Raw genomic sequence first — 12,923 nt, 5'->3', positions numbered from 1 at the left:
CTTTCTATGATTGATAACAGTACTAACATTTACATATTGTGTTTCACATGCTATTCTAGGCTTATGGAACATCAACGACCAGTGCCTAGCTCCTTCCTCTGAGGATGGTGAGTTGAAAGAAGCCCTTATAAAGTCTATTGAATATACAGAAGCAGACCAACCATATGCCGTGGTGTCATTCTTGGATGCTACAGAAAAGAAGGTTCCTTTTTCACGGCTTTGTAAAATCCTAGGCTCCGACAGCTCCTGGAATACATCCATGTTTGATGATGAAGATCTGGAGAAACCTAATTTTCCAGGCAAGAAATCTACAGCCCCTGCAGAAGTTTTTCAATTATCAAACACTGTTTGTGTTCCTGACACTATCAATCGATATTTACGTGACTACCAAAGAGAAGGTATCCAGTTCCTGTATGAACACTATGCTCAGTCTAAAGGATGCATACTCGGTGATGATATGGGTCTTGGAAAGACGATACAGGTGTGTATTTCCTTGTCATTGATGTACACTGCCTAAGACATATGTCATTGTATCATATATTTGAAGCAGGTGGGTAATAGCTGCATCATAGAGATAACTGCTCTTATAATACGATTTGTAATATATTAATAAGTCTGCATTCTCACTACCAAGTCTTGGACATCTCTGCCTCCCAGCGTCATAATATTATATACTTTAATGACTGCAGTAGCCTCTCTTGGTATAATGTACAGGCCAGGAAATCCGGCATTCACACATATCGAGTCTTGGACTCAGTAGTGAGAAAGCAGCCTAAGGGCTCATTTCAGGGGACTATAGCTGATAATAGGATAATCGCTGCAGTGAATCATGGTTTTGCTCAGTTTTATTATATAGCAAATAGATTATGCCTTGCAGATGTGTGCAATGAATATTGCCCCTTCAGATCTTGAAGTTCAAGGCAAAATCTTTATGTAGAAAATAATGAAGTTGTTCGTATCTCTTACCCACATGTGACATATGGGGTATATCACAGTTTGTTATAAAAAGCTAGAAATGTATTGACTTCCTTAGAAAAGTCGATACAGGAAAATTACAGAATGGTATCCGCGGTCAAGCTTTCATCAATAAAAGCGTCATGTTTAGAGATCAGGGATTCCAACTGCACCCCAACCTCTCTGCGTTATCCATAAGTATGAACCCAAACACAACCACATGTGTGTCTGCCAATTATTTATACCAATGGTGTTGGGTGTGTCTCAGGAACCTAGATATTCCCATCATAAATGGATAACTCCAATATGCTTATGCCCTTGACACATCCTTATGCCATGTTCTGTTTTTAATACTGGTGTCTTATGTGGTAGAGGGACTTTTGGCCACTCATGGTCCAGAAAACACTGCTACCTCTGCACATCTCATGGCTTTGCAGATGCTTCTAATTCGTGTTCCTGGAATCTGCAGGTTGGCAGTCTGATTTACAGAAACCTGCAAGTTTGGGACATTTTTTTTCACATTTTAACTTTGATCTGATCAGTGTCCATTGGGCCCTATTAAGTTATATTGGGGTCAGTTGTGGTTCTGCAAGTAATAGTCTCTGAAGAAGGATAGACGTCTATTGGTGTAGATCTGAAGATATGATAGTAGGGGCATACTAAATGACTGGCATAAGGACATACTTAAAGGGGTTGTCCCATCACAAGGATCCTATCTATACTGCTTGTTAATGTGAATGTAAGACTTTTCCTAAATACACTGCTTCAGCAAAACTGCTTTGTTTGTCCACTATCTTACTTTATTCAATTCATTGTTGACACATCCCTTGACTTATCTCTTCAAAAGTCAAGTGATGTATCTACCTGCTCTCAGGGGGGGAGGAGGGAGGGGCTAAGTGCACGGGAGCCAGCCTGTGTATCTAGCTATTTCTGTATCTACACCACATGACCTAGCTCCCTGATCTCAGATAGAGGAGAGGAGCTGCTTTCATTTCTGAACTCATCTTCTGTTCTCCCAGTTATCAGGCTAGTTAATTCAATTGTGTTCATTATGGCAGAGGATCTTTGATGACATCACAGGCCCTTCAGCTGCCCCATAGGATCACACTATGTGGCGGATGGAGCTACACGCTAATTTGGGGGCAGGGCTAAACGGTAGGTTGCATGTGAAACCCCACCCACCAAATGATGCAAAAAACCAGGAAGAAAGAAGATTTTATAGCAGCGAAGACAGGTGAGTATGCGACGTGGGAATACCCCTTTAACTTTCATGTTTGTGTGATTAAATATCTTTTACTATGTAGTGTATTTGTGCCTAGGTATATCTTAATGTGTGCCCTAGTAGTTGTATATTGGGCCATATTGGGATTTTGTTTACTTATTACAGTGCATATTTTGCCATGTAACATACTTATATTTGCCAAAATACACTTCAAATATACCTACAAACAGTATCCTATTGATTATAATGGGAAATTATAATATAATTCCATGCTGTTGATGAAAAAATAAAAAAGCAAAGTTTGCTTTTGAAGCTGAATTTTCCCAGTAAAGTCAATAGGATGGTAAAGTCAAAGGTGGATAGTACACTATAAAAACACTTGCTAATTGGAATCATTTCTATTCCACTTTTATGGTTTAAAAAAAAGCCATGAGTAAGGCGATCACTCATCCAGGGACAGTAAACCTGGAGAGACAAGAAGGCTTTCCTCACCACCCCCAGCTCGGTTTCCTGTCCTCCACATGGGAGGAGCTTGGGGAGCTTAATCTCTTGGTTGCAGTATTTTTATTTTTTACCTTTTATCTATATCACAGTGCTGGGGAAGGAACTGGTCAGCACTCCTGTCCCCATGGGCAGCTTACGTTGTATTACAGCATTGCTTTAGCCCTTAAATCTGGCTCCCTCACCAGATGATAGTCTGCGGGGCTCTGCTGAGGCTGTGTTGGGCAGTTCCCACCATGCTCTGTCCTTTTTGACTCCTATCTCCTCAATCTGAGCGATCTCATAGAGTAATGGAGGGAATGTGGTGGAATGTATGCTCTGAAACAAAGTCACAGTGTTGGGTTCATTCCACGTAGAGTCTGACATCACTTCTGCTGGAGCTGGACTGTGTGTTTTGCCACCAGTGGTATATAGGGCAGTTCCAATTTCAGCGGCCAGGTGTGGTATGTAAGGGGGCATTCACACGGAGTAACGCCGGGCGTGTATCACAGCCGTACACGCCGGCGTTACGGCAGGGCTGCCGTACACTTCCCATTCACTTCAATGGGAGTGCTCGTAACGGTGGCGTTATAAGTGCTCCCATTGAAGTGAATGGGAAATGTTCAGCAGCCCTGCCGTAACACCGGCGTGTACGGCTGTGATACACGCCCGGCGTTACTCCGTGTGAATGCCCCCTAAGTGAGCTTAAGTGGGGAGCCAGCCCAGCAAATTTTATCCACCAGCTCTGTAGCCTGATGATTTCTTCCGAGCTAGAGATTCCTTTGGGGCTGTCTGAGGTGACATCATGTCAGTGATAGGGTGGTATTTTCCTGGGGCATAGTTGGACCATTTTCTTTAGTAAGAGGTAAATTTTGCTGCTATTATCTGTGGATTAGACTGCCCAATGGATACTAAATGGCTGTGAAAAAATATCCTTTTTCACGGCAATTTTGCAACAAGGTCGTCTGAATAGATTCTTAGGCTAGACTCGCACAAAAGAGGTGCTAATTGGCCATGAAAAACATCCATTTTTCACAGTCACATCCATTTTTCACATCCATTTTTTGATGGATCGTTAAAATAACAGTCATGTGACTGAGGGCGGGTTCACATCTGTGCCCGTGTGCGCTTTAAGCAATCCTGCTGGGTTTCCGTCTTCTGCCCCGAGAAACTGGACAGGGGACAGAAACCCGACAGTCAGTTTTCAAACCAATTAAAGTGAATGGGTTTGAAAAGTGAGCGCCTATGAGCATTTTGTACCTCTCTGCAGCAAAACCGTTTTTTTTTTTTAACCGGACACAAAGTCCTCAATGTCCGACTTTGTGTCCGGTTAAAAAAAACGGTTTTGCCGTGGAGAGGTACAAAATGCTCACAACAGTGATGCTTTCTTCAAGGAAGTAAGGGTGAACATGAGTATGGAGGATATTAAGGAACCTAAGTCAGTGTCCAACCAAATGTTTAAGGGTTTGGCTCCTGTACACACACACACAAAAAAAAAAGTAAAAGCTTTAATCAAGGAAGATTCTGCCTAAAAATCCTCCTCAAAAAAACGTCTGACTCTTCCTCTCATTCATTTCAATGGTCGTCACTCAGATTTTTTTCTTCTTATGTGATTTTTTTTTCAATTACGGAGTGTGAAAGGATATTTAGTACTCAGCAGTCCGTATTACAGCATTATTTGGCATGTTATCCAGCTTTCCTGGGAATCTGAAAAGCAAATCTGGCAAAGATTTAGTTAGATAAATATAATATTGCTTGCAAGGGCTTACAATCTATGAGGGAAGAGGGATAAAGACAGTAGGTGAGGGTAGAGACTGTTCAGATGGTGATGTGGTGGCAGTAGTGTTATTGGAGGCTGTGGGCTTTCCTTAGTAGGTGAGACTTCAAGATCTTTTTGAAGTGTATGTTTGTGGGGGTAAGTCTTATATATCTTAATAATTAGTTCCAGAGTAAGGGGAATGCACGGGAGAAGTCTTGGAGATAGTTTTGTGAAGAGCAGATAAGAGCAGAGCGGAGTAGGAGCTCTTGAGAGGATCTGAGGTTACGTGTGGGCAGGTAGTGGGGTCAGAGATGTATGGAGGGGACAGGTTGTGGATGGTTTTGTATGGCATCTTTCCACTGGGCTAGTGAGGGCAGAAGGAGGCACCTGATGAAAAATGGGGGAAGAGGTAGATTAAGTGACTGGCACAGTTAAAGGTGCACTGAAAAGGAGGAAGATCATTTGCAGGGAGGCAGTGAAGAAGGTATTACAGCATTCTAAGCGGGAGATTATGAGAACATGGACTAGCAATTTTGTAGTTTCAGGAGTAAGGATCGAGTGTATTTCATGGATGTACTTGAGTTGAAGGATGCAGGAGGTGTTGAGAGTTTGAATGTGTGGCTTCAAGGATAAGTCACAGTCAAAGGTTATCTCAAGGCAACAGACTTGTGGGACTGGATTAACTTTGATAGAGGTCAGGTAGGAGGGTTGTGCGAAGTCAGGCAAAGATGAACTTCGTTTTCTCCATGTTGAGTTTGAGAAAGCAGGAGGAGAGGAAGGAGGACATGGCTGCTTTTGGAACTCTGGATAACAATTCAGTAATGTCTGGTCCACAGAGATATCTTTGAGTGTCGTCGGCGTTGCATTGGTATTGAAAACTGTGAGATTCTATGAGTTGGTTGAGGGTCTAGATGGAGAACAGGAGGACTCCTAGACCAGAGCTTTGGGAAAAACCTACAGAAATAGGCCCAGCGAGGAGGAGATATGAGTGGGAGATGCTGAATGTACAGTTGGTGAGGTATAAGGAGATCCAGGCCAAGTATGTGATGCTATGAAATGAGACAGTTTGTACCAAGATGATGTGGTCAATTGTGTAAGCTGAAGGAAAGGTCAAGGAGGAGGAGGATCAAGATGGTGCCTCTTGGCTTTGGTTAGTGCAGTTTCTGTAATCTGGCAGAGAGTAAATTGGAAGAGAGAAAAGAGGATAGTTCAGAGTGGACATGGGGTTCAAACATTTCTATGTGGCCACAAGCCTCTGCAGCAATACAGATATAATCATATTTTATAGATATGCAAATTTCAGTAAGGCTGAAATTCTCACTGTGCGTGGGCAATTCAGACCTGACCCCAGTCATACAGGTCATTTTCCCTTATGTTAAATGCAGTGAGATGAGTGTTTCCACCATTACAGCACTGTTAGGCTACGCTCTCTTGCATTTATGGCATATTATGTAGAATAGATAAGGCTTCAGTTATAGAACTTTGCATTGCAAGTTTTTGAAAAGGTTAAATCTTCTCTATTTGGATATTCCCTTTTCCAGACACCTGTCATAGAAGGTCAAAAGAGAGGGTGTTTCAATTGGGATTACCCTTTCCTCCACTGAATGGAGCGGCACCACGTAATGTTCTCCCTCTCTTCTTTATTACTTAAAGGGATCTTATCATTCAAACTCAATTTTTCTAGGTACCACGTGGGAATAGCCTTAAGAGAGGCTATTCTTCTCCTACCTTTCATTGTCTTCTCCACGCTGCTGTTCGCCTGTAATCCCGTTTTTTGTTGGTATGTAAATGAGTTCTCTTGCAGCATTGAGGGCGGGCCCCAGCACTCAAACAGCACTGAGGGCATCCCCAGTGCTGCGAGAGAACCCTCCAGCGACGCCTCCATCTTCATCAGGAACCTGCCTCTCTGCGCATCTTCTTCTGTCCTGGCAGAGAGGCGGGTTCCCGAAGAAGATGGAGGCGTCGCTGGAGAGTTCTCTCGCCGCGAAAGGTAGGAGAACAATAGCCTTTCTTAAGGCTATTCCATCGTGGTACCTAGAAAAAATTGTGTTTGAATGATAGGATCCCTTTAAATGTGCCATTGATCTGTGAGCATTCACATTGCTTGGCAATCCAGCTAGGAACAGACCAATATCATTTGACCTATAAATATAAGGTGATATTGTAGTGTTATATATGTTTGCTCTTTCCACTATCTTTTGAGTTTGTAATTATGTATGTGAATATTAACGCTAATGGAAATGGAAATTGTCCCTGCTCTTGCTAAAATGTGACTTCTTACTTTTTCTTGCTTGCTGTTTTTATGGTTAATGAATAAAGGTATCATACCTACAACAATTTTGTCTTTTTGACACAAAAGTATCAAATATTGCATGATTTTTCTGGCTAACATAGTACTACACTATTTTTCCCTTTGCGTAGGTTATATCATTCCTAGCTGCAGTGTTACATAAGAAGGGTACACGAGAAGACATTGAAAATAATATGCCTGAGTTTCTACTGAGAAGAATGAGAAAAGAGCATTCAGCATCATCCACTAAAAGGGTATGGATAATAAACATTGATTTCATAATGGTGTCCTGCACATGTCTCAGCTGTGACCATACACCCCTCCTAAAAGTCACTGAATTGTCAACCAGATGGCACTCCATGCATGCTGACAGAGCTTGCCCTGTGTTTAGAGCTCAGCTGACTAATTCCAGTTGGGCTTAGTATACACATAATGTATCCTCAGGATAGGTCATTAGTATCTGATCAGTGGGAGTACGAGACCTAGACCCCACACGGATCTTCTGTTCCAGCGACCTGAAAACATCAGAGGCTATACAGGGGATGGTCCATAAATATAAGGGACCATCTTCTGTATAGCAACTGTGCTTGGGGTACTGTAGCTCTGATCCTATTCACTTCAGTAGAAGCTGAGCTGCAGTGCTGGTAACTTCTGCTTTATAGTGGCAAAAATTACCAAATTCTCAGCAAAAAAAAAGCAGAATTTTTGCCACAATTATGGAAATTTGCAGCACAGAATTCAACGTTATTGTAATGTGTAAACACCGCACTATTCTCAAACTCTTGTTTAATATATTAATTACATATTGCTGACATCATTATCGACACTTTTTAGACATTGAATATAATGATTTTATGGTTGACGTTTTACCTATTTGCATTGTTTGTATTTCATACTACTCTCTCTTCTCCTTGTGGTACGTCTTTGACCTCATGTGACCTAGGGTGGTCTCTGTCACTTAACAATCAGCCTCTCTTTGGTGAACGAGATCTGCCCCATAGCAGATTGTGTGCCAGGTTCTGTGGCCTGTTTCTTCTGGTCACCCAGTGTGTCTGTGTGTGCTTTCTCTGAAGCTGTGCCAGTGTTTTCTCACGGTTCACTGCACATTGTGCCATTGTTGGAGCATTCTCTTTAGTTTACTTTGTCTACATAACTCCGATAGCATCTATCTCAGCAGCTGAGGATTCAGATGAACCTGGAACAAATAATTACCCAGCATGTACCATGTTATTATTCACAAGCATGTGGACTTGGCAGTACAGTTAGGGGCCCCTTTTTCAGACTTAAAATCAGCTGGACATACACTTTTTCATCTTCAGCCATGCTTGAGGTTTTGCTTCCTGCTGATGCCAGGCAGATATGTGCCAGGTTTACTGGGGAAGACAATAGTGGAAGGATTGCCCTGATTGTTTTCACATTAATTTGACCATATAAATTTTAATAAAAATTGAGTTTTGTTGGAAAAATACAGCTGTTTCCTTCCATGTTCCTAGTACCTTTTAAGTGCATGGTTGATTCATACTCCATGTCTAATGTCTGATTATTATACCATTTTTAATTCTGCATTACTACAATACAGGTAAAGGCCTATTTAGTCGGTACTCTAAGACTTATTGGGGTCATCAAGGATTTACAACAATTTGGCCAAGAGCAGGGAATGGTCCTGCTCATCTTTGCTAGTTGTCCTGCACTGTTGATGTACTGACTAACCACACGTAATCATGATACCAAGAGTTTGCAGTGTGCATATACAGGCTGTCCAGCAGACAGCTAGTCCTCCTGTCCTCCCACATAGATATGCGTACTCAGCTCTGCGTGTGTTCTGAATGGGGAGAGTAGTGTAAGTCCCTTCCAGACACACCTGCCTGTGGCTTTTCCTCTAGTATGAATTTCATCTTGCCTGATCTTTTTTTTCCCCTGAAATCTGCCATCAGGAGAAAGTAATGCAGCAGAGTTGTCTTGCAACGACTTTTCTATGTTAATACCGGATGATTTTAAAAGAATGGTGTAAAATTATATCCTTTGTTTTTATAACCAAGAGAATATAACACAAAGGAATGAACATGATAAGGCACACTGTCTATCCAATTTTTATCTATACATTACAAATATTCAATGGGGTAGGGGCAACACGGTGGCTCAGTGGCTAGCATTGCAGCGCTAGAATCCTGGGTTCGAATCCTGCCAAGGACAAAACATCTGCATGAGGTTTGTATTTCCTCCCTACGTTTGCATGTGTTTCCTCCCATGCTCCAAAGACATACTGATAGGGGGCAAAATATATATTGTGAGCCCTATATGGGGCTTGTAATCTGCATTAAAGAAAATGCGTGGCAGCTAGTGTTGAGCGAGTAGTATTCGATCGAATACCTCGCCGGCATAGAAATGCGTGTAATCGGCTGAACATCAAGGTTAATCGCTTCAAATATCCGATGCATTTAACTCCTTGGTGTTTGGCCGATTACACGTATTCCTATGCCGGCGAGGTATTCGATCGAATACTACTTGCTCAACACTAGTGGCAGCATATCCCTGGATATGGACTCCACTGTTTAAGTGTTTTTTGTCTCAGATCAGTAGTGCTGAAGGGGGGGGGGACATATACATTGAATCCTTGACATATCCCTACAAAAAGAAGTTTTAGGATGTTAGATCTGGTGATTGTGGAGACCATTGCACCATGGCAATCCAATGTTTTCTGGTAGTGTTTCATTCAGGATATCTGCAAACATACCAATGGAAATCTGATGGAGCACCTTCCTGCTGATAGACTACATTTGACAGATCTTCATCTATCAGTGGCGTAAGTCATTTCTTTAACATGTCCAGTTAGGAGTGGCCAGTAACAGTATCCTTGGCAAAAAAAGAAGGGACCGTAGACTTTGCGTCTGCTCACTGCACAGAACACATTTATGTTTGGTGAGTCCCACATGTACTTAATAAAGGCACAATGTTTTTTCTGAGCTCCAAATTTTAACGTTTTGGTGACTTCTGCAGAGATGAAAAATAGCCTCATTGCTTAACACCAGCCTGTGAGTGAATTCCTCCTCTTCCAATTGACCCTTCACGTGTTTGTTGTCTGTTTTTGTTTTCTGAAGATGATATAATCTGTATGATTTACAAAACAGGCATTTTCAGAAGATACTCCATGCTGTAGTTTGTGGCACCTGTAGTTCCGTAATAGTCAGCCTGGTCGATTTTCTAGGACTACACTCACACATGTTCGAACCCTGTTACCGTCAATCTTTGGGTGGCCCAGACTTTTCCCATGACTTAAACACCCAGTGGTTTCAAATTACTTCACCCAACACAAAATGCAGATTGTACGCGGAGCACATTTACAAATGCATTCTGAAAGTTTCTCTTTACTGTCCAAGCAGACCCTGTTCTTGCAAATTCCACACGCAAAAAAGTTTTTTGCTTTGTTGTCACCATCTTATGTCACACTATGATGTGAAGGCTGTGCTGTGATTGGTTGCTATGGGCATGTAAAGAAAGTTTTGCTTTGATTTTTAGCCCCTTGCCATTTACCACTCATCCTATTGATATTATAAATGTGAAAGTTTGTGAGTTTGTGGGTTTGTGTGTTTGGATGTTTGCATGTTCGGATGTTTGTTCCTCAATCACGGAAAAACCGCTCCACCGATTTGGCTGAAATTTTCCACAAACATAGTTAATACACCCGATTGCGCAATAGGCTACTTTTTGTCACAATAGCGCACATACGTTTGTGCCAGGACCCCCACAAAACCCAAACTCACACCACCATCTCTGCAATCTCACACACTTTGGACCATAGCAAGCCACAAAATTCATATTGCCCTCTACAGCCTCGCCCCTAACCCCACACAATCACATATACATATACTTTACCACTTTGCCCCTCACCTTAACGATACTCCAGGAGGCGCTCTTTAACGCTCCGGAGCAGCCATGTTTGCCGACCCCCACCGCTCTGACAATCCGCGACACCGCCCACCCATGTCAATACCCCTAGCCTGTCTAATAAATGCAAAAAAAAAAGTTTAAAAAAAGTAAAAAAAATATTAAAAAAAATTAAAAAGGATTTAAAATTCAAATCACCCCCCTTTCCCTAGAACACATATAAAAGTAGTTAAAAACTGTGCAACACATACATGTTAGGTATCCCTGCGTCCGAAATCGCCCGCTCTACAAAGCTATAAAAATAATTTTCCTCTTCAGTAAACGCTGTAGCGGGAAAAATGGTCAAAAGTGCCAAACCGCCATTTTTTCACTGTTTTGATTCTGATAAAAATTTGAATAAAAAGTGATCAAAGCAATAACATTTCCCAAAAATGGTACACCTACAAAGTACACCCGATCCCGCAAAAAAGGACGCCCTATACATCCCCGTACACGCACGTATAAAAAAGTTACGGCTGTCGGAATATGGTGACTTTTCAAAAAATAATTTTTTAACACAGTTTTGGATTTTTTTTAAGGGGTCAAAATGTAAATAAAACCATATAAATTTGGTATCCCCGGAATCGTAACGAAACACAGAATACAGGGGACATGTCAGTTTTGTTGCACAGTGAACGCCGTAAAACCAAAGCCCGTAAGAAAGTCGCCGAAATGCATTTTTTATTCAAATCCACCCCATTCTGAATTTTTTCCCTGCTTCCCAGTACATTATACAGAATCATTAATGGTGGCATCATGAAGAAAAATTTGTCCCGCAAAAATTAAGACCTCATATGGCTCTGGGAGCGGAGAAATAAAAAAGTTATGGGGTTTAGAAGGAGGGAAGTCAAAAACGAAAATCAAAAAATGCCATCGGCGGGAAAGGGTTAACTTCAAATACTTCTGTCCCAAAGTCACTATGTAAAGTTTCTCACAACACCGTATATATAGCAGCTCAAATACAAATTACATTCAACACAAAAGTCTCATGTATTCTCTGAATTACAGCAAAAACAAGATACAAAGTTACATTTCATATCCCATACCTTATACACACTACGAAAACCTTACCCGCGCCTGTATATACCCACTTCTACAATCACCGCAGACGAAGTCGCGGGTACCAGCTAGTGTTACTATAATTCCCGGCTGATGCTTTTGCACCCTCCTTTCTGAATCTCTATGACAAATTCATGAACATTTTTACTGTTTCGATATTCTCAGGTAATAAAATGCATAAGGTTCCATTTACCCACAAAATCATCTTTTCCATCCAGTTAGGCATACTTTGCTTCCATATGGTGCAGCATTCTCCTTTTCTGATCCACTTACGGTCCAGTAAAGCTCTCAGCTAAACAGACGTATGTAAGATTTTTAGTGAGACATATTGGTGAAAGAAACTGGAAAAATAAATTTTTGGGTTTATAAAACAAGAATTGACATTGCTTGTAATTTGAGTGAAAGTACAGACTGTGACATACAGGATCACATTTGGGAATGGACGGAAATATTGTTATATTTTCTTCCTGTAAAAAGAAGAAAAAAAAAAAAAAAAAAAAAAAGAGAACCCCCACCATGATGACCTGAAAACACATGTGTGGACATCTCGGTACTTGCTAAGTCACATATTTACCAGGCAGTGTTTTCTTATGCGTTTTGTGCCGACATCTTGCGAAGATCATTACTTTAATCCTAGAGTTTCAGCAGGTTTCATTTACGTCTTAGCCGCAGAATTAGTGTCTTAATATACATGTAGATGTTGTCAATACGTCTTCTAACAATTTATTTTTTTTAAGTTTTGTCTGTAGGGGTAAAAATTTTGTCTATTGTCCTGTGTGATTTGCAGCACACACAGTATGTACCGTAGAGATTATAGGTGTTATTCAATGATGGATTCCGAACGTTCAGGACAGGATTGAATTTGTCTGCCAAAGCCTTGCTTTGTTTGATGAAATCTCAGTATGAAAGCTTAGTTATGTGTTTTGCCTTCATTTTGTACTTAAAGCTGTGCTTGAATATTTGAGGTGCATGAAATGGAGATGAATGCTTTGCCACCCTTCCATTCGAAATGCATGGAAGCTTAAGGGAGCTGAGTACAAGCACTTTCCATTTGTGAGGGACTGGGGGGCCTCGGGCCTTTGTGTTTGCTTTGTGGTGTGTGAATGAAAGATTTGTAAAATGTCATGGTTTTCCATTCTGCTCCTTTCTGAATGAGGACCAGAACACATACTGTCCTAACCCTGTGTGATTATCTTTAATGTTTTAGCGAGTTGGAGGGCCCTACTCCATTTAAA

At 41.3% G+C, this 12,923-nt stretch overlaps 1 protein-coding gene across 1 annotated transcript in view; it reads left to right on the top strand.

The window, feature by feature from the left end:
- The window catches only part of ERCC6L2 (ERCC excision repair 6 like 2), a 104,206-nt gene that overhangs the window by 3,379 nt on the left and 87,904 nt on the right, over positions 1-12,923 (top strand). The window contains exons 3-4 of the mRNA XM_075277705.1: positions 60-481; positions 6,837-6,959. Coding sequence (XP_075133806.1) covers positions 60-481; positions 6,837-6,959 — 545 coding nt within the window. The remainder of the gene's footprint in view (positions 1-59; positions 482-6,836; positions 6,960-12,923) is intronic.

This window comes from Leptodactylus fuscus, chromosome 1 (genome assembly GCF_031893055.1).
Source record: "Leptodactylus fuscus isolate aLepFus1 chromosome 1, aLepFus1.hap2, whole genome shotgun sequence".
Taxonomy (NCBI): domain Eukaryota; kingdom Metazoa; phylum Chordata; class Amphibia; order Anura; family Leptodactylidae; genus Leptodactylus; species Leptodactylus fuscus.
This window is presented reverse-complemented; position numbering and strand designations above follow the sequence as displayed.